The sequence below is a fragment of the Ornithorhynchus anatinus genome, chromosome 8 (genome assembly GCF_004115215.2).
Source record: "Ornithorhynchus anatinus isolate Pmale09 chromosome 8, mOrnAna1.pri.v4, whole genome shotgun sequence".
In the NCBI taxonomy this organism is placed as follows: domain Eukaryota; kingdom Metazoa; phylum Chordata; class Mammalia; order Monotremata; family Ornithorhynchidae; genus Ornithorhynchus; species Ornithorhynchus anatinus.
Window position 1 is genome coordinate 16,280,312 of NC_041735.1, and position 22,872 is coordinate 16,303,183.

Here is a 22,872-nt window from a genome sequence, read left to right on the forward strand (position 1 = left end):
GTTGAGTGACTTGCCCAAGTTCACACAGCAGACAAGTGACAAAGCCAGGATTAGAACCGAGGTCCTTCTCACTCTCAGGGCCGTGACCTAGTTCACTAAGCCACACTGGGTTCTTTAGGGCTCATCTATGTCCTAAGAAACCTAACACTAGGAATGTTGTTACCTGGTTAAGGAAAAAAATGAAAAAAGTGACACAGGGAAGAAGGAGGCCTGAGAGAGGAAGAGAGAAGCCACAGCTGCCCAGCTCTGGCCACCCCCCATTGTCTGCCACCTAGCTCCAACTCATTCTGGGCCAGGCCATGTAGCCACTGCTGGTTGGTCACAGTGTACGTACCTTTCTCCTCTCCTCTGCCCCAACCCTGCACAAAGTGAGCACAATCTTGGTCTCCTTAGGCTCAGGCCAAGTGAGGTCTGGCCCACTAAGCCATTTTGGCTCAGTTTTAGCGGAGCCAGTAGACGATAATGCCCCCAGATTATCATGGCACAACTGGCTAAAATGATCTGAAGCGTCCATTAATGCTTTGATTTCCTAAGTGAGAGTTATAACTGTCCTGGGTGAATTCATAAGGTGGAGCAGTTGACAAAGCTTGTTTCCTAAAAGACAGGTGAACCTCAGTCCAGTCCCAATGCCGTCCAGACCAAGAATGCATCTGATGAAATTGATTATAGGACTAATGGTCAGGCAACACCACGCTGGCTCTCTTGTCCCCACCAGTCATATTCCCATTTGAGCACACAGAGTAGTCATCTGATTTTATTCCAGTCACTCTGCCCAGTGCCCAAACATATCTCTGGCCTGGGAGTCAGAAGGACCTGGGTTTTAATTCTGGCTCCACCACTTGTCTGCTGTGTTACTTTGGCCAAGTCACTTCTCTGTGCCTCATTTCCTTCACCTGTAAAACGGGAATTAAGACCATGAGCCCCATGCAGGACAGGAACTGTTTCCAACCAAGACTAAGTCGTGGGCAAGGAATGTGTCAGTTCATTGTTATATTTTACTCTCCCAAGTGCTTAATACAGTGCTTTGCACACAGCAAGTGCTCAATAAATACAACGGAATGAATGAACCTGATTACCTTGTATCTACTACAGTGTTTAGAAGTGTTTGACACATGGTAAGTGCTTAACAAACATCATCATCTGTTTTCACACAGACCCAGGCAGGGAATATGACAGCCCTGGAACAAGTGGAGTGAGGCAGAGAAATGATCTAGGTATGGACAAGCACAGCATCCTCCTGCCAACTGGTGTTTGTGGCCATATAACTGCCGTCAATGGCCACCTAGGCACAAAGTAAGCATTAAACACTAAGAATATTGTTAAGTGGTAAACTTTAGAAACTCTGAGGTTATGATTCCTTGGAAAGAAGCTATCTGTAGAGTTTTAGTGGTTCCAGATGGGTGTGAAATTCCCTTGGGGCCTTAATCTCTCTGCTACTCTAATTAGCCTTCAGCTTCAAATCACTGTCAATTAGTGATGCTCCTCCTTCCTTACAGTGTCTGTTCCTTACCCTCCAGTCTGCTATTCTGTTAATGTGATTAACTTTCCCTTTAACAGTTTCTGCGATAGGTTTTCACTCTAACTCAATCAGGAAACAGTCCTCTGAGCCCTTTTATGTTATTATGTAATGGCCCTTGATGGACAGTCTTAACTTGGATATCCATAACAGAGCTTTTACACTTTGTCATGGTTTGCAAAATATTAAACATTTAACTGCAGCAAACAAAAATGGAGGTCTCCACTCAAGCCAAAAATAATATGGTCCATGTGGAAGCCTAAGGTGTCTTTTGGGAAAAGGGGAGTAAAATGAACCTGTCCACATTTGATTAACTCTTGAATGAACTGGTACCAACATCTCAGTGTATGCACTCCATTTACCCATAATGTGTTTTCCCCCTTGTGTTTTGGCTAGAATGCCATTTGGAAATGAGCCTATTTGGATCCAGCGCAATGCAATGTTGGAAGAAACATCCATCGCAGCATCCATCACAGTGTGTACTACAATGCAGGGTTGTGCCAGAACTTGAACCCTGATATTATAGGGAAACATGAGTTGACAGTAATGAGGCAAAACTGAAGAGCTTGCTGTTTCCCCTTTAAAAGGCATACTGAAGTGATGATCCTAGGACAATCTACTGCCATGACTATTATCACACCTAGGGCAAAGAGCCAGCTTTCAACCTCAGCATCCTTAGCCTAAGAATAATAATAATAATAATGGTATTTAAGTACATAATAATAATAATTGTGTACTTACCTTGTGCTAGGCACTTTACTAAGCACTGGGGTAGATACTAGGTAATCAGATCAGACACAATTTCTGTCCCACACGGGGCTCACAAGAAGAGGAGTGATGATGCAAACAGTGTGCTTCCCAATAACACTTGCCCCTCTCTGACTTTCAGAAATTCCCAACTCCCCTATCTCTGAGAGGAGGCTGGTGTGGGAATTAGATGAAGAATGAGAGAGGCCCGGCAATGTGAATTCCTGACTTCTTCATCCCCACTACAACAAGGTCATTAAATTCTTTGGCAGAGTACGGCTTAACCAGGGAAAAGATGAAGGCTAGGGAATGGGCTATTGTAGCAAGGCGGAAGAAAAATTATTACAAGTGAATTTACATAACAAAAAAGGCTACCATACCTCCGTTCCCGATCCAGGTCCCGGAGAATCCACTTTCCTTTTCTTCCTAGGACCAATTGCAGCTAATGCTGTTAAATTGGCTTCCCTTTGTCTCATCTGAGCTAGCTCTTGTTGCTGCATCTGAGTATTTAAAAAACAGAACTTACAATTTTGGTCTCTTTTCTGTTTTTACTTTAATTGATCCATTTATTGAGCTTTTATTGTGTGGAGAGTACCATACAAGGTGCTTGGGAGAGTACAAAACAGTTGGTAGACAAGGAGGTTACAAGGTAAACTTCAAGGAGGTTACAAGGTAACAGGGAAGAGAGGTATTAAAATAAGTCACAGGTAATGGAAGCAACTGAGTATACGGTATATACATAAGTTTTATCGGGGAGGGGCGAGTAACTACGTACTTGGGGGGTGGGACTAAATATATGGGTAAAGAGGTAGGGAGGAAGGTAGTGAAAATTTAGGGAAGGTCTCCTCTTTATTGTTTAATAATGATACTGTGCTGAAAAACATACCTCCTTTGCCTTCTGTTTCAACCTAAGTTGCTCTGGATCTTCTTGCCTAGATCGAGACTGAAGAAAGATGAAGGGAAAAAAAATGAAATTGTGACTAAACATCTTTTGAGTTTGTTTAATTTCCTAGTCCTACTGTTTTCCCCTCTATTTTTTATCCTTATTTGTTAGATCCTCTAGAAGACGCTAATGATTTTACATTATTTTACCGAGTCGGAAAATCCCAATTCACAAGTTTTGTAGGAAAGCGTGGAAATCTAAGGTGCCACTCGCTCAACCTAAAAACCTCCCTGAAGACCCTCCCTGAAGGAGGGGCTCGGCCAGTCACAGCAACATCAAGGAAATTCTGAAGAAAGACCCAACAAGTAGGGCAGGCTGCAACAATACTATTAAATCCAATAAACCCTTGTTACATTTCAAGTGACAATTAATCAAAAACTAAAGGATAAAACCTTCCAATAATGCTGACTCAGTATCTATAGGGACAAAGACAGACTGAGGCTTCACAGCAGTAGTCCCTGGGGGCCAGTGGAGGAGGGGTTGCGGTTTCACCTAAACAGTCCCACCTCTTCAGTGGCTGGCTGGCCGTCCCCACCCCAGCCTGGGACAGCCCAGATCTCCGGGAATAAACTTTCACTGTTGGGTGCGGATGCAATTCTCGGTTTCATCTCACTGGTGGGGTTTTCGCTAACCCATTGCCCATAGATACCAAGGGACTACTGCACGCCGCAGATTAAATAAAGCCTTCCCCTGGAGAGCTCCAGGCCCTACCAGGCAATCAAATTCTATTAATTAAATGTAATTCACATAAAAGCTCCAAGTTTAAGCCCGTGACATTTCTCTCTGCAGAACCTTTCCCTGCACAAGACAAATGTAGAGAGCCAGTGCAAAATGTTAAAGGCCCACAGGAAATCTAAAGCTGAGAAAGAATGGAAGACAGGAGAGAAGCGGAAATAGTGAATCAAAGCAAACCATGCAGGTGGAGAGGAAAATGAAGAAGAAAAATATAAGATTCTCAGATTTCTAAAAGATGATTTTCACATGGAAAAAAAGTAGCCTACAGTCAACAGAGTTGTCTTAGAAAATTCTCAAAGTCAAAGAGCTTCAAGAAATGGAAAAAAGAGTTCCTTCATGACAGTCAATAAAACAAACAACAATTTAATCCCAGGGCACTGTTTAGCAGAACCCACCAAACATAACAGACTGAAATCCAAGCACTTGCCTTTGCAGCTCGCATCAAAATTTCCCTTTCTTGTTCATCTTTTCTCTGTTTTTCAATTTGATCAAGTTGTTCAAAGAATTTGAGCTGTGCCCGGACGTCACTTGCCTGCTCATATCTGTCATCATCCTGGGAGAGGGGCAAAAATAGTGCTTATTATGAATTGAGCTGATAAATTTGCACAGCTTAATTAAATAACATTGCATGTGGTTTTCTGTAAGCTTATTTTTCAATGTTCAGACTATTTACTGGCTCTCTGGTCTCAACTGGTATCTGATCTTAGGCAAACATTTTCTGATTTCAGGACACAGAGGTGGGAACAGAAACTAAAATGTCAGCAGTTCACTTCTTTCTTCTAATCCTCAATAATTACTGTCCCCAAGCTTAGACATAAATAGTTTGGGAACTTCCATCTACTCCCTTAACCCTCATTCTTTCATCTCTTTGTTACCCAGCCCAAAAGTCCCTTATTCCCGGAAACTTACTCTAAAAGTGGAGAAAGTGGTCAGTGGATTTTCCTTATCCCAAAACTAGATAAAAAATAATTCCTCCCCACAACTCACTCTCTATCTTTCTCCCAATTACACTCTAACATGCGGTTTCATTCTGCATTTGGGACATAATGCTATTGGGTAATTAGGGATTGTTCTTTCCACAACATGCAGATGTGGATAGAGCATAATATGGTATCGGAAGAAATGGTTTGTCCATGCATGTGGCATTGGCAAGGTGTGAGGACTAGGACGTGGGTTTTCAGTAGTGTGATAGTCTTTAGGAACCCAACAACTACACTGTAGGAAAACTGACAATATTTCCTTAAAAACAAGCTTGTATCCATATGGGTAACTTTTTGCTTGGTATGTCAGGTCCGTGTGTGCGAGGACTGTGTTTCTCAAATACTCAGTAGGACAGTATCATTACTTAATTAGCGTTTAAAAATTACAGCATATGACCATGTAATTTCCAAAGTGGCAAATCTGTAAACATTCTGCCTGTCAAATACACTTGTAATCTGACTACTGTGCAATTCTCATTTGACTCTCCACTCCCTCCACCCCAGCCATTCTGTACAGCAGGTGGGAACACCATGTGGCTGGAAGCAGAGAAAACTTTGTGTAAAAGTCTTACACATGCTTAAAAAAGAAGGTTTTGGCACTTAGGGAAGTCCTCTTGCCAAGATTTTGAAAATGTTTCCAGACCATGGCTGATATGGAGTAGTAGGAGATTAGAGTGGCAGTATTATTTAAGAAAACAAAATACCATTACCTTATAAGAGAGATTCTTTTGTTGGGCAGTTTCCGATACTTTTTCTACAAGGTTTTGTAGCCTTTGTTGCGTTGCATGCGATACGTAACTTACTACATCGGGATGTAATTCTGTTATTCCATGCTTTTTACCTAGGTTTAAAGTTTAGGCTTTGAAAGATCTCTTTAAAAATTATTTACCATCTAACCATATCAGAACATATTCTGCTGACTCTTCTCCATCCCCAAACAACCAACTGTTCTTTTAATTATTGTTAAATGACTCCAGCAATACTAGTCTTAAGTGTCCTTTTCAACTATAATAAATCATTGCCTTATGAAGATTATTATAACCACAAATAATCCTATGGATTTAATAAAAGCAAGAACAGATAAAGTATCATACATTGTTCTGAAGACCATAAGTTCCCATATCTCTGCAAAGTTTCAGGGTTGGGGTCAATATTAAAAGAAACTTATGCCACACTGAACATCAAACCCACATGCAAACACAATGCTAGTGCGATGTATAAGCACAAACATACCTATTTCTAATATCCTTCTTTGTAAAGGTGCTGGAAGGAGAAAAGTTTCATCTTTACAAGACCTGGTTAATGTACCCACTAATTCAGAATTGGTTGCCAATATCCTTGCACTTTCTTCTGATAAGTTTACTCCAGCCATTGATGCAACATCATTAATGTCATCATCATCCCTGGAAAGACAAGGGAGGGTGAGGGAGAGAGGAAGATAATTGCAGCAGCACAGGAGAGGTACAAAACATGTAATGTAATTTTACATGAGTGTTTGAACCTTTTAAAATAGAAGAATGTCACGACTGCCTACAGAGAGAGCTACCCCCTTTTGTTCTTCTGAAGTCCTTCAAATCCAAATTTGTCCACCAAATGGAAATGGAATTCCTAACCCAAAAACTACTGTACTGCTAAATCCCATTCCCTTATTCCAAAAATAAGTAATTAATATTAAAAAAGAAGAAGAATACTAATAAAGACCACCAAAGCAATTTTCATTATGCCTTTTATTTGCTTGGAGCCCTCTGGGTGCTCATTATAAGAAAACTTCCTCGTCTTTTGCTTAATTTTATCTTATTTTAATTTTTTTTTAAAATTGCCACATTTTCTTGTTGCTTCCTATAATAAAAGTGATCACTAATAGCCTTCTACACTTCCATGCCTCCCAAGAGGATCTCATTTAGTTTACAATGTTGCTTCACTGACGCTGTGTAGGTAGCCAAAATATCAAAGCAAATTACAATTTAAAAGGACTATATGTTGTAGGACACAGAAATTAATCATTCTAAAGTAAAGAATGTTCTAACTCTATACTACAATTTTTTTTTCCCATTACATTTCCTAGAAGCTAAAAAGAAAAACTCTTTACCTTTCAAAAACCTAACATATTTATGAAGCATAATCCTCAGAGCAACTGAACACAAAGGGCAACTGAACACAAAGGGCAGAAGAAAAAAACATACTGTTTTAATGTGCTGGAGCTGGCAAAGAACTAATTTGTGTTCAGTTTAAAAGACCTGAAATAGTGTGGAAGAAACCATATTTTCTGGGCTGTGAGTACTGTGTTCACATTCCATTAATCCCTGGGTGCCCAAGTGAATAAAACAAACACAAAGTGATTAATAATATGAACAATTAAATTATTTTTAAAAGTCTAACCTGTCTAAATGTGAGAAACTCTCTTGAATATACATTTCTTTGAATGAATTTAGAAGGACTTTCTCCATACCTAAAGGAGCCTCCCCCTGGTTCTTTAAGTTTATTCTTCTGTGCGGCAGCGGCTTGTGCTGAAACAGTGGAAAGAGCTTTGGTTCCAGGTAATACAGTAGGTTTTACAACAGGAACTGCAAAAACAAAACACCAACAAAAATCACTTGCTTTTTATTATGTGCATCTCATGCTGGAGACAACAAAGAGTTAAATTAGGAGAGGGATTGATAAAAATGACATTAGACAGTTTAAACAAATTTGTATGCTTAAAGTTAGAGCAGGCAGGTATTTAAATTGAACTGAACAGTCAGCATTTTACAGCTTATCTATACTTCAAGTTCACACTAAAAATGCATTTCTGTAGAATATCATACTACTGAAGATTAGAGGTGATGAATACTTGTAACTTAATTTCTGCAGAAGAAATGAACAAGCACTGATCAATCAACCAATCGTATTTATTGAGCACTTACTATGTACAGAGCACTGTACTAAGCACTTGGGTAAGTACAACACTTAGGTAAGTACAACAAAATTAGCAGAAACATTCCCTGACAATAACAAGCTTACAGTCTAGAGGGGGAGTAAGTCATTAATATGAATAAATATAAGTATTCTATAATGTGTAATTTAAAGATAAGTACATAAGTGCTGTGGGATACTTTTCCCCTTGCTTTTAAATTTCCCCCAAATATATCATTTTAATATATAAATTACATAATCTGAAAAATTATAAAATGTTTCTGTGGTATCTTTCTCTGAAGAGCTCAAAATTCCTAAAAACTAGAATTTGCGTTTATTTTTCATATTTTAAGAATAAGTGAAAAAATGAAAATTCATATTTCAGAGACCTAAACTCATATTTAGATCTGTTGCTTTAAATTCTCCTTTCTATTGCCACAAATCTTGGGTTAGATTTCAATTGAAAAACACTGTATGGTTTTCACTCTGTTCCCTTTTTGTCTAATATTTCTAGAATTTTTACCAAGACCTGAGGAAATCGTAGGAACTGCCCAAGATCCTTCTGGTTTCTGCTCCCTAACCACACAAGAACTTTAAGCATTCTACTGGTTAATGATGCCGAAATTAACCCTCCCTTCTGATGGCATACTGACTAGACAGATAATAAAAGGCACATTCTTACCTGTCTGAAGTTGGTTTAACTGAATTTGTTGAGGCGTAGTAAGCATAATACGATTGTGCGGCGGCCGCAGTGCTACCATAGGGGTTTGTGTCAATGTTACCTGTGGAGGTCTTATCAAAGCCCCAGGTTTTTGTGGCTGTTGGATAACCTGATGAAGAAGGCCAAAAGAAGATTAGTAAGCATTTTCCAAAAATCACAATAGTATCTCCAACTAAAATCGGATTTATTGTGCAGAGCATTGAACTTCAGTGTTTGTGAAGATGTACAGAGCATTGGTCCCTGGCCTATAGAATCCTACTCTCTAATGGGACAACAAGCCAACAGATTAAAAAGTGAGAATAGATAGTAATTTATTATCCATTTGTATATATAAACATATAAATAGCATCTGAAATGGCTGAGGGAATAGCATGACCAGTAAGATGAAATTCATTCCTTCATTCAATCAATCAATAGTATTTACTGAACATTTACTGTGCGCAAAGCATTGTACTAAGCACTCGGGAGACTACAATACAACAACAAACAGACACATTCCCTGCCCACATTGGGATGAATCAGAATTTCACATGCAGAAGCTGACTTTTTAGGAGGAGGGGTGGGATGTTGTTTGGGTGAAACTGACAGGGCAAAGGACTTTAAAGTACGGGAAAAGTTGTGAGCAATAAGTCAAATGAGGGTGAGTTGAGAGTGAGGAACTTCCTACATTAGAAAATTTCCAGCAAACTGCATTTACAGGGTAGGCCAACCTGGCTGATTAATTTACACACACAATTGCCTTCCTGTGATATTTCACAGTGGACCTACATAACTTTATTCAAAACTGGAAAACTATTCAGAGGGGGGCCTTAGAAAGATACACAGAGGAGTTCTAAATACAAAAAGCATCATACAAAAAGGTCTCTTTCAAAAGATTCTATCTTACTCCAGCGCCATAAAAAATTATTGGTATTTGTTTAAGCTAGTAATAACTACTCATGAAATGGATATGCCAACAGCTGAAAGGCAATTTGCTTATTTCTTTTTTCTAAAAAATAAAATGGAAAATTAGAGGGGCCTTTCATTTCTGATGTACATTTTAACTATTTAAAATACAGGATTTTCCCCTTGGTGAGAACGTCATTCGCATGTTTACAGAAAGGTTTCTGCTGAGATAAATGCTTAAGTGAAGGGAGTTGAAAGAATCATCGTACTCCAGCCGACTACAAATTAACAGCAAATGTACTTCATTCTCCATACCAGTGGTGTTGGTTGCCCTTGTTTGCCGACGCCAACTTGTGTAGGCTGCGTTAGACTGATTACCGGTTGTTGAAGGGTACTTGTTACAGTTGCGGTGGCCTTCCCTGCTGTGCGCTGAACTGAGCTGCTCAGCACCACTGCCGTAAGTGCTGTCGTTGCCTGTGTCGTGGGCTGCTGCTGTTGACTTTGCTGGATAAAAGCCGCCGAGTCTGGGGTTAGCTGCCTCAAGGCAGGTAAACTCCTCTGACATGGAGAAAAGGAAACAGGAAAGTGATTTCTGAGTTTGTGCTAACTTCTAAAAAATACATGACTGATTTTAATAGCAGTGTCCCTGCAGATGTTGTTACACATAATCATCTTCAGGGGCCAAAACTCTAGTTCCCCACTTTATTTTCAGGGGTCAGGATCCTAAGCATCTCTATTTCATCCCCTTCCCCTAGCTTTGATAAGATATCACGTCAAGAATGAGACATGAAATATTTCATGTCTCTATCCTCTTAAAGTTTTAGACTCACAGTGAGATTGTCTTCAAAGCAGTTACAACCATTTATTCCCGACAATAAACATACAACTCTCACTCTTCTTTTAAGCAAACAAAATTTTTGGCTCCATCACATAAAAATTTAAAAGCAAGCTTCTCTGACACAGATTCCTTGAAAACTTGCTAAACGTACAAAATAAAACTTAAGGTCCAATATTTTCTCTTGAATCTCTTTTTAAAATCTAAGCTGAGAGCATAATTTAAGTCTAATGTTGTTTTGGAAAAGACTTCGCTTGTTGCAAATTACCTTCAGGAAAGGCACAAGGTATGGTTGAGGTGAAGAATTAAGTTCTCGGTACAACCTGCTAGTAAAATCTTCTGCTTCAATTTTTCCATCCTGGAAATACAATTAATTTTCAAAAATGATGTCATGCAGAAGTTCAATACATGCACATATCTATTCAGAAGCACACCTTTAGCATAGCAACGTATTACACTTCACCAAATTAGTGAAGAGTGACAAACTTGTGAAGTATGCTCCTCGTTTTTCCTAATCTCAAATTTTCTCATAGTGTGATTTACTGATTTTCTTGTCCTTTACGTTACATCTGTCTTGATGGATTTAAGTGACTATTTGAAAATAATTAGATGATAAATTCACTGTTAATCAATGTGCTTTCCCAAGTGCTAACTATATTGTGCACTGCGCTCAACAAATCTCATTACTGTTGCTGCTCTGCTACGACTAAAACTACCGGTATGAGTCATCTAGAAAAGGGAAGTGTCCTAATTTAGTTTACTCAAATAATTTAGCTGCTTGCCTCTGGAGATTCTAAACTATTGGTTTATGTAAATGACTGAGTCCTACTTAGCACCCTACAAGCATATTTTATGATAAGTTCCTCAAAAATGTGACTGTATTATGAATAGCTAGATGGTGGGTTATACTTTCCCTTGGATTTACCTGCAATTAGTTAGGTGCTGAGCTCCCACCCCGCTTCCTTCCTGCTCTCCCCTGTTCCAATAAGTTTTCTTGTTCACCTTTCTTACCCTGGCATTTTTCATTCAATTCATTCATTCGATCACATTTATTGAGTGCTTGCTGTATGCAAGGCATTATACTAAACACTTGGTAGAGTACGATATAACAATAAACACATTCCCTGCCCACAACAAGCTTTCCTTAAACCAGTGAACCATGTCATCACAAGGCCCATTCCTGTCTTGTTCTCAAAGACAGGAAGGCTGGGCTTCAAACAGGGAAGGGAAAGGGGAGGAGTTACGGTGTCACAGTGGCCACAGCAACTGCTGTCCCAGTCCATCCTTGCCCCCATTCCTACAGCTAGTTAGTGGCCCACGCTAGCACTCCACGTACCTCAAACGTCACTAATTTAAAATACTAGCGGGAGGCAGAGTTAGACAGCTTTGTGTTTGAGGTGTGGGGGATAAAAGGGCTGGAAAACTAAGGAAAAAGAAGAATAGGAAGTGAGCAGAGAGGGAATTTGCTTACCTGTAGGGTTTGGAAGTAACATCGGGAGCGGGGTTTATGGATTCTGGGGTACATCAGCAAATAGTGCAGGATCTATCCTCAGGTTGCATGTATTAGGGGGTGGCTATTACCCAGGGTTCACCTGGAGTATTTTGGGTGCCAGTAATGCAATGCATTGATTAAACAGGTTAATGTTTTTTCTATAAATTGGATATTGAGGGGAAAAAAAATAAGCAGCACATGCAGGATTGGAGAAATTGTTTCATGCAACTGTCCACTTCGTACAGTTCTAACACTGTATAGCCTTTATAATATTTTTCTTTCACAACTGCACTACTGAATTTTAATGCCAGCATTATTTAATCAACCAACTGGCTTACTTATAGCATTATCACTTAGAGAATGCACTGTGAAGTTTATTTTGGCTGAAACACTTCTTTCAACCTTTTGAACAATAGTAATAATAACAATAATAATAATAATGGTATTTGTTAAGTGCTTACTATATGCCAAGCACTGTACCAAAGCACTGGCGTAGATACAAGATAATTGGGTTCCACATGGGGCTCACAGATTAAGCTGGAGGGAGAATTGGTATTGAATCCCCATTTTGCAGATGAGGGAACTGAGGCACCAAATTAAGTAATCTGCTCGAGGCCACACAGCAGGTAAGGAGCAGAGCCGGGATTGGAACCCAGGTCCCCTCATTTCCTGGCCTGTGCTCTTTCCACTAGGCCATGCAACATTTTGAAGCACTCCGACTAACGAATACAGTGATAAAAACCTGTTTTTATTCAGCATGCATAGTAGGCTTCTAGTGTATTAGCACAAGGTGTCTTTTTGCTGAATAGGCATTTTTAAAATTAAATACAGGCAGTCCTAGGACTCACAATGCAACTGGTTCTTGAACATTACATCGGAACATTTTAAAGCAGATCCAATTTTCTTAGATGAACAAATGTCATAAATGGAATTAGTCCATTTTTTTAAAAACCCAAATTACCCAGAACTGTATATGCATATTATTGATAACTAACAAAGCTACATTAATGTATTTATATTGGGTTAGAGATGTTCCTTAATAGAGAGGTTAACTTTTACTTCACTAGAAGTAAAATCCATGGAGTGTTGTAAAGTCAGAATGAATGTACTGAAAAGTTGAAATGGTGTAAATTGAGAAAGTGTGGGTGCAATTGGCCATACCATAGTTCAGTCAAGGACTTCCTGTATTTACATATGTACACACAAAAAATCAAATTCGAAATCTATTATTGGTACTTATTACACTGCTACTTTATCATGGACCTATATTATGATTCTTAATGTGTTTACTATTTTGTCACTTTTTTGGATCTTGGGAATGCAGTAATGCACTTTATATTATTTCCTATGGGAAATTATAGTCCATTTAATGCTCTTTTAAACCCTGTTTTTGTGGAAACAATTAAGAGCATTCGCCATGGAAAGGACCTTTGACATAAACTGGGTATTTTCAACTCAAGTGATTTGGAGTGGTAATTTGGTATCAAAAACTTGAAAAACCTTCAAAAATGGTAAAAAAGAAACCAAAAAAAACACCCAGAAGCTTTTGCGGAGTAATGCCTTCAGCATGTCCGGGTTGTGGTTTTTAAAGTTTCACCAACAAAAAGATCCGAAAAAGTGCCACCCTGGCTGTCTACACTAGTTAACGACTTATATACTTTGGGCATGCCAAACTGAAGACTATCACCTAAAGCTGTCATATAAAAGATCAACAGATGTGGAAAAAACAAGCATTCAGAAATTTCTTTAAGTGGCAGAACAATTCAATTTAATCTTGACATTATAAAATACACTGAGCGAGCAGAAAAGCAAAGAACAAAAACCAATTTCTTCCAGTGTTTCATGAATATCGTTTATGAAGAATGAAGGGATGTGACAGTGAATTTTTAAGTAAAATTTGATAAAAGTCAAAGAATGTTCAAAAGATCCACTTTTTCATTCCCCCAATTACTACAGTCTACAATGAATATATAAGCCCTAGCTCTTAAGGCCACAATCCTCTAACAACAATGCATTAATAGCCACAAAAGTACTACTGGTTCTACCAGGTACAAAAAAGGACTGATGGTAGTACCTACCATGAATTACTTAATTACCAATTTCAAAAACCACAACTGTATTTCATTTTCCCCATGTTAAATGTTTGGATAAATGTTTTAGACTGCATTTTGCTCAAAAGGATTCTTACCAGCAAGTTTTGTACTAGTTCTTTCACATTAGCTGCAGTCTCTGTTGACTGTTTACCAGATGATGCCAGTTTTATTAACGTAGATAAGAAATTCTTGCATTTCTTCACATTTTCCATGGTTTCCTGGGTTGAGGTGGAAATGAGAAAAGGATGTGATGAGATGTTTCAAAATACTTGAACAGAAAGAAGTAAGAACTCTGCCAGTGGGGAGGATTCATTCATTCAATCATATTTATTAAGCGTTTATTGGGTGTAGAGCACTATACTAAGTGCTTGGGAAAGAACAATCCAACAACAAACAGTGATATTCCCTGCCCCACAGTGACCTCACAGTCTACAGGATGAGCGTCTTCTTGCTCTCCATTTAGATTCCCCTCGTCTAAATAGTTGCTGATCCTGGAATTCCTAAAGGAAAAGGCGGATTTAAGTAAGCTGGACCTGAGCCCAGAGTCTCCCCTCAAGGTTTAGTCCCAAGACTTCAAGACCAAGATCTTGCAAGAAGGAACTGTTATAATGATAGCAGATGGCATAGGGCCACTCTCCTCTCCCGTTGTCTGTCACGGTCACACTGGAGGATGGAATACTGGGGCTGGGCAGCCAAGGGAGCAGCACATTCCAAAAGTGCACATAAAGGCTTTTTACAAGCAGGACTCAGGAACGGTTAAGATGACAGCAGTCCATTACTTGAAGTGAGATCTCCACAGCCCACTTCAGTCAACTATTTTTCAGAATCCCTGCTGGGTCTCTCCACCTCAGAGAATGTCCTAGATGGTCTTTTGGTCAGAAACCTTTACCATGGATGGTATGATCCCAGCAGTCACTAGCTTTCTTTGCAGAGCCGGGACTAGAATCCAAGATTTTTTCTACTGGCCTGTTTTCCAACCTTGTGACAAATTATGGGTCACATAAACTGACCCAAAATCTCATGATAAGTTTAAATAGGCTACTTCCATTCATTTATTCATTCAATTGTATTTATTGAGTGCTTACTGTGTGCAGACCATTGTACTAAGCGCTTGGGAGAGTACAACCGTAAATGGACACATTCCCTCCCCAAATTTGGCACAAGCCACTGGTGTGGGAGGAAAATGACTCATGTTAGTACATGGATGTACGAATAAAACGAGAGCCCAGAAGAAAATCTTGCCTCAAAAACTTTGCTGTGCTCCCGTTTCCACCAAAATGAATTTTCTAAAGAATGCAACTGGGACCATACTGCGTTCAAGGGTGGGTACACCGCATCTCTCGTTTCCCTCTGAAATGAGTGAGAAACTAGGCTCTTACTGTGGCAGCAGTAGAAGTTGCCGTTGCTCCTTGAACAGTTCTCTGAGGAGTTCCAGTTTGTACAGCTGTTGCTGTTCCTAATGCAGTTGTCTGTGCAGCACCACCCAGGACAATTTGAGGCTGCAAAGCACACAAAACATAAGGTAACTGCATCTGAGACCATTAAATAACTGAAAACCTGCCCTCAGGCACCCCTGAGACATTAGAACTGCTTGCAGCTGCCGGGGAAAAAATTCAAAGCAGGTATTGAGACAAGAAGCCATCTGCTGTTACAATACTGGAGTCCGACCACTGGATGGCACAAAACCCTTCATCTTTTAAAAAATGAAAAAAGTGAGAGTCAATTCCTTAACTGAAAATCATGTTGTCTCCAATCTAAACAAGGAAGCATTACAGACATTCAAATCCCCCAAGTATTACTAAATTAAGGCTGCAGAAGCTGTCAGGCTGAATATCGATTTTCTCTTTTTCAAATTAAGAATACAGCCACTATTTAAAAAGAGAAACTATACCGGATCTGGATTCCAGTGATCCATGTTAAATATCCTCTTGTTGCTTAAACAGCATATTTATATTAATTACAAAAATGGTTGCATATCAAATTCGGCTGAGAATGTGGGTCCTAGGGCAAGTTACTTAATTGCTCAGGACCTTAGTTTCCTCATCTGTAAAATGGGGATTAAACACCTCTTTTCTCACCCCGCCTCCTTAAACTTTGCACCCCAAGTGCGAGAGGGTCTGTGTCTGATCTGCTTGTATCTGTCAGAGCACTTAGTACAGTGGTTGGCACATAGTAAGTACTTAGTACCACAATTCTTATCATCAAAAATAATTTCTGCTCCCTTCTCCCACCAGAAACTCACTGTTCTCTATTTGATATATAGTCATAAAAATATGTTTTAGCAGTTGCTTTGCAACATATTTACAAACAGAAACTGTCTTAGAAATTCAATGGAAAATACAATATAGGGATGACATGTGCCCAGTGAGAAGAGTGTGAAATTTCAAGAGGTGTAATTCTGTACCCATCCACCCATCCTTTTTTAATCCTTTCAATAGGAGAGTCCTCACCAGGGGGCTTCATATAATAGGAGAGTTTAGAAAGGATCTGAAACAGGAGGAAATCGATCAGCTAATGGACAAGAGGAGTCCATTGTGGTATTTGTTAAACGCTTACTATATGCCAAGCACTGTACGAAGCACTGGGGTAGATGCAAGATAATCAGGTCTCACATGGGGCTCATATTCTAAGCAGGAGGGAGAACAGGTACTGAATTCCCATTTTACATACGAGGAAACAGGCACAGACAATTAAAGTGACTTGCCCAAGGCTCTAGAACCCAGGTCCTGTGACTCCCAGGCCCGTGATCCTTCTACTAAGCCACGCTGTTTCCCATACCACACCAACGTCTTTCAAAAACAGAACATGCAATTTTTAAACTAAGTCCCAAATGTAATCTAGCCCAATGATCCAGGCATTTGCTGATAGAAAAGTTCATTTTTTTCACTGCCAACATTCAAGATTTTTCATCCTCCTTTTTCTATACCTCTCAAAGGCAAGTTAAATGTCTAAATCAGATGTACTGCCATATTTTATCACATTATAATAAATGATTGCACACTCACTATCTTTTATCAGCACTTTGTGCAGAACTATAAAGCAAGTAAATACTAAGCTTCAAGTTATTCGATTTCAGCTAGCCTAAAAATTTTCCACAGTTAAAAAGGGCAAATTTGAAAAATATGAAATGTATTATAATGAATACTTGCAACTAGTCAACAGCAAAACTAAACCTGTTTAGGATAAAAGAAGCTAACTTCTTCCAAATAGGGCACTGCACTGTAATTAGTTGTGCAATTATACAAATCACTTGCCTTTAAACAGTCCCATAAATCTCATCAAAGAACCTATAAATCTGGGGTCATGATACCAAATAAACAAAGTCAAAATACCTAGCCTGTTTCTCACACTACTAAATGCATTTAAGGCTGTGTCCTGAACACTTCCTCGATCCTTGTGGCTGAATCAAAGTTCACCAAGGACCAGATTTTCATTACATGAACCAAGCAGACCTGTCCATTATTTCCATAAATCCTATGGGAATTATGAAAGCAAGTCTATGACTAACCAAGATTTGGGTTGTACTTACCATTAAAAAGGTAAGCTCTTTGTGGAAAGGGAACTTGTCCCTAATCTGGTACTTCCCAAATCCCTAGTACAGTGCACCTCACCAACTGGGTGCTCAATCAATGCTACTCCTATTACTTTAAGCATCAGTGTCCCCAACTCACCCTCTTTGTGGCTGTTATGCATTACCAAAGAAGTGTTTTTAAGTAATGGGTGAAATGAGGCTGTGACAGAGATTAGTCGAGGCTTTTCTTCCTCAGGGAGTTCTTTCTGACTGTTACTGGACAGAGTGCTGCATTCAAATGCAAACTGTATGGGATTTCACCACAACTAAGCAGTGAATATCGCAATATATGAGTTCTTCTTTCAAGAGGGTTCATTATAACCAAGTCCTTCTGAATAGCAAGCTTCTGAGCCCTAACACACACCTCATTGGCATGATTTATAAATGCCTCCACCAATTGCACTGTTAGTTGAAAAATTTTTAATGACCTTTACTTACCTGTACAACAGGTGGACGCTGTAGTGTTGTAGTGGGTTGTACCGTTGTCTGTGCCTGAGACACTTGTTTGATTATAGTTGTAGGCGTTACTTGCCTGGCAATAATAGGTGTTCCTGGTGCCTGAAAAAGAACCCAGTGGTGGCAAAAGAGTTAATAAAACTATAAAATAATCCCCTGTCCCTTGGGCATGAAAATCAATTTTAGGATTTTGGATGCAACAAATTAAAATGATACTATTCATCATAAATTGTGGGCTTGGATGTATAGTTAAGCATGCCTAACTCTACAATTTTCAAGAATGTCAGGAGAGATTTTAGCCTAGCTTTGCTTCCGAGAAGTCTACCTGATATAAATCTATCCATCTATTCTAATACAAAGGAACACCTGGAAATCATTAAACTCAAATACATATCTGATGTGACTTTAAAATACGTAAAATATTTCCCAAAATTTAGCTAATGCTTTTTATTAATTATTCTACTTGATAAAGTCTAAAGATAGCATCAGTAAATAAAAACGAGGGGTTTTGGGGGGGTAGAGGGGCGGAGGGGAGGCGGTTAATTCACCAACTGTCTAAAGTGCTGTGAACGGTCAGGGAAATTGCCACTGTGCTATCTTAGTAGTGCTAAAAAAAAACCACCCTGAATTAATGTACAGGTTTTGTTTTGACTATTGCCAAAAAGAGGCTGACAAAGCATTTGTCACATCTCCACCAGGAGGCCTTCCCCAATAGAGCCCTCTTTTCTCCAGCTCCCTTTCCCTTCTGCATCATGTACGCATTGGCTCTGTGACCTCTGGGCATTTAATACTTATCCCACCTTCAACACCACAGCACTTATGAATATATCCCTAAGGTATATACTATAAATATATTTATACTGATGTCTGTCTCCCCTTCTAGATTGTAAGCTCGTCGTGCAACTCTGTTGTAGTCTCCCAAGCGCTTAGTACAGTGCTCTCTCTGCACACAGAAAGAGCACAAGAAATACCATTGATTATAATGGTATATTGACGGTAAGGAAAAATAGCTAAAATAAATCTTCCAAACATTTTAGAGTTGCATTTCACTTTTAGCGTAATAAAAGAAGTCAAATTATTTCTTATGAAGGAAGTGAAAAACTAAAGGAAATACTACTTTATAAAATCATTTTTCCTGACTGGCTCAACATAATGTCTAACTACTGGAGTGACTTAAATTTTCACCTCTGGGATTAAAGTTTATATCATGCTTCATGTCAGGAAAAAAGCAAAGTCTGAGGACTTTGTTTGGAGGATTTTTTTTTTTAATCTGTTATGTACTCCATTTTATTCCACCCTTAAGTCAGACTCAGAATAGTAATTTTGACGAGAACAGATTTAAATTAATCAGGTAGGGCAAACAAAAATGCTGGCCTGGATTGTATCACTTAATCTTTATTTTTAACCATGGACATCAAGTTTAAAAGGGAAACAATAGTTGTATGAACAATAGTAAAGGAGGGGTTTTGAAGCATTATTATTAGTAGTGGTAATAATAATAATAGTACTTGTTAAGCTGTTACTACGTGCCAAGCACTGCTCTAAGCACTGGGGTAGATACAAGTTAATCACAGTCCCTCTCCCATAGGGCGCTCACACTCTCGATCCCCATTTTACAGATGAGGTATATGAAGCACAGAGAAGTGACTTGCCCAAGGTCACACAACAGACCTGTGGCGGAACCAGGATTAGAGCCCAGGTCCTTTGGACTCCCAGACCTGTGCTTGTATCCACCAAGCCACACTGAATTGCTGCAATTGTGGATAAGATACGTGTGCCAATTCTGATGTACTCTCCCAAGTGCAAGTCCAGTGCTCTGCACACAGTAGGTGCTCGATAAACACGACCAATTGATTAACTGATTGATACTCACCGGCACCGCTGATATCTGGACTGGGGGGGCACTTGTGGGTGTGGCAGGACGAGGTGCCATGGTGTTCTGAGGCTGGGCCTGGGCATGAGCCTGAGCCTGCATCTGGGCCAAAGCTTGCTGAGGAATCATTAACAACTGCCCATTCTCACTGCGCACAAGGACCATACCTGGGGGGAAAAGGACATCTTCATATCGAACAAGGAGCTAGCCCGCTGGACTCAACCGAGATAAAGGCTTTCTTCAACTTTGTAGGAAACCCAATTAATGAAAATAAGGCCCTTGGAGGGTTTATAACTGTCCTATTGACAGAACTCTAGTTTCTACAACCAGTAAAACATGGCTAACACAGATGGAAATTGTTTTTAAATTATTTTAGAAGCAAGTCGAGGAATTTAGTCAACTAATCTTCAATATAAAACCAAGAATCAGAGCAGGAACAGATCACCTTAATTACTGAATAGCAAGCCTATGCACAATTTGAACAACCTTTCAGATTACTTTTGAAACCTGTATTAAGTTTGCCTCAGCCTTGTCTTCAACTACCAGTGCTATTTTCCTTCTTCCCTTAGATACCCTAACCCGACTACTACTTGACAGAATAGTAACGAAAAGAGCTAAAAGTTGTGCCTGTCACGAGTATGCTGTATTCCCAATATGCACAGATTCCCACTTTCAAATAGAATTGAAACTGCTTTAATTACCTTAAATGTCTTTAAAGCCCACTGCCTGCTTTATTTTTTAGGTCCTGGGCACGTAGGTCAATGCTTATATTCGTGGCTGAATTATGATACCCAGCAATAAAGGCATTCAAGTGCTAGAGGCAAAGTTTACATGATGAATACCACTACCAACCTTTGGTTTATTCATTTCTTGAGCTGAATTAATGGAAATAAAATCTTAACCAGTCAAAATCAGCATTAAATTTAAAAAATAACCAACCAATTAAATCATAAGTTCCATGAGAAACAGTAACATAATTGTCTAACTTTTAAACTTAATTTCCCTTAACAAAATCAGTAATGAAACTACAAAAAGAGGACTATAAAGTCATAATCTTTCTCAAGTGAATCCACAACAGATGGCCCCACACTATGCTCCACCCCAACTGAAAAATAAAAGAGACAGGGAAATGAGGCATCTCCAAATCAGTCAGACAGATCACTCAAACTCAGCCCAATTGAATGAACTGTGGAAAAAGGATGGGTCTAAACTAGCAAATTACCCAGACATGGTTATTCAGCCTTTGAAAAATACTCTTTGGCCCAAATTAATCAGATAATTCAGGCCCAAACAAAATTTTCCATCTGAACTATCTGGATAATTAAGGCCAAAGTGTATTTTTAGGGCCTGAATTATCCAGATAATTTGCTAGTGAAGATACAACCTAAGTCACAGTTTTCAGGCAATACCTTCTTGTTTCAGGCCTCCCTCTCCTTCAGTCAACAAGTATTTTGAGCACCCCGAGGTGCACTGAATGAAAATTGCATCCTAAAAAAGAGGAAAATCACATTTGAACACACACAGACCTCTTTATCAGCAATCTCAGTAACTATGACTGCTCCCCTCATTACCCTCACAAGTGCTGGACAACTCTTAAGGTGTTTCATAGGTCTTTGAAAATATACACCTTCCATTCTTCCAAGCATTCAGCATAACTGAATAACAGTGTTCATGGACTTCTCTCCAATTGCAAAGCCTCATTCAAAGAGAAGTTTTTAAGGCTATGCAATTCATTTCTTTCAGTGAAACATTACCATTTCTTCCCCTCAAAAAGAAGCTACGAATTAAGGAAACTAGGGAACAAAATGTACAAAGAACTAGAGAGGTAAAGGAAAGTCATTAGTGCAGGAACAACAACAATAAAGTCTAGGCAGGATCTATAACTGGAACCAATCAACTTTAAAAAACTATACCGGGGTGGTCAAAATGCAGTTAACATGATTCTTTGCTTACAATGCAAGCTGTAAGCTCCTTGTGGGCAAGGATCGCATCTACCAACTTGGTTGTGTGTACTTTTCCTAGTGCTTTGTACAATGCTCTGTATGCAGTAAGTGCTCAAGAAATATCATTGACTGATTATCACACCATGGTTGTAGAGGGCTGTGAGGAGCTGCTATTTCAGGTTGTGCATTGTGGCCCACTGGTGTTTGAGAAGGGAAGCAGGATGGCCCTTGGCTCCACACCCAGACTCTGCTCCAGCTGTTACCTGCCCTCCCCTAGCTATCACACACACTTCACCCCCCAGAATACCCCCATCACGGCCACTGACCTGACTCAGACCACCCACCCGCCTCCGTCATCACTCACGAGAACATCTGCTGGTTGGTCAGGTAGAAACTTTTTTCTTTTTTTAACTGCAGCTCCTGACAACATTTTGCTTTTGGTTTGCACTTTTCAGTCTTTCTTAAGGCCAGAGTGTCCACAGCATAATGCCAATGTTGTGCCACAGTGCATAAGCCAGAAGGCCTGTTGTGTTACTGCTCCAGAGCTCCTCACTGTCCACTTTAATCAGCTTTTCTTTTGTCCTCAGGGTTCCTGCTAGGCTTGATTTTTCAGTCAGAAAACTTCACCAGTGACAACAAACCCCTGGAAGTGCTCCTCTGCTGAAAACGCCGGGGCAAGACCCCAAGGCTTCCGATTCCCAGATCTGCCTGTCTCCCTCATTAGTGTGTAAACTCCTTGTAGGCAGAGAATGTCACAGTAACTAAGCAGTGCACTGCACCCAGAGGCTACTCAATAAACACCATTACCACCATCAGGGTAGTGGTAACAAATATAATTTTCAAAAAAGTTAAATGTATTTTTATTTCTGTTAATGTCTGTCTACCCCTTTAAGTGGAAAGCAGTTGTAGGCAGGGAACATGTCTACCAACTCTGTTATACTGTTATATTGTACTCTCCCATGCACTTAGTACAGTGTTCTGCATATAGTAAGCACTCAAATACAATTATGTGCTATGTGCCAAGCACTGTACTAAAGCACTGGGGTAAATACGAGGTTGGACACAGTCCATGTTCTACATGGGGCTCCCGATGTTAGCCCCCATTTTACAAATGAGGTAACTGAGGCACAGAAATGTTAAGTGACTTGTCCAAGGTCACACAGCAGATAATTGACAGAGCAGGAATTAGA

General features: G+C 39.5%; 1 protein-coding gene across 1 annotated transcript in view; it reads right to left on the reverse strand.

Moving 5' to 3' along the window:
• The window catches only part of TAF4 (TATA-box binding protein associated factor 4), a 67,476-nt gene that overhangs the window by 5,980 nt on the left and 38,624 nt on the right, over positions 1 to 22,872 (reverse strand). Inside the window, exons 5-17 of the mRNA XM_039912889.1 lie at positions 19,740 to 19,906; positions 17,849 to 17,968; positions 15,219 to 15,338; positions 13,935 to 14,057; positions 10,523 to 10,612; positions 9,735 to 9,977; positions 8,496 to 8,643; positions 7,371 to 7,485; positions 6,155 to 6,324; positions 5,632 to 5,762; positions 4,369 to 4,494; positions 3,150 to 3,206; positions 2,644 to 2,763 (exon numbers count right to left, since the gene is read on the reverse strand). Coding sequence (XP_039768823.1) covers positions 2,644 to 2,763; positions 3,150 to 3,206; positions 4,369 to 4,494; positions 5,632 to 5,762; positions 6,155 to 6,324; positions 7,371 to 7,485; positions 8,496 to 8,643; positions 9,735 to 9,977; positions 10,523 to 10,612; positions 13,935 to 14,057; positions 15,219 to 15,338; positions 17,849 to 17,968; positions 19,740 to 19,906 — 1,730 coding nt within the window. The remainder of the gene's footprint in view (positions 1 to 2,643; positions 2,764 to 3,149; positions 3,207 to 4,368; positions 4,495 to 5,631; positions 5,763 to 6,154; positions 6,325 to 7,370; positions 7,486 to 8,495; positions 8,644 to 9,734; positions 9,978 to 10,522; positions 10,613 to 13,934; positions 14,058 to 15,218; positions 15,339 to 17,848; positions 17,969 to 19,739; positions 19,907 to 22,872) is intronic.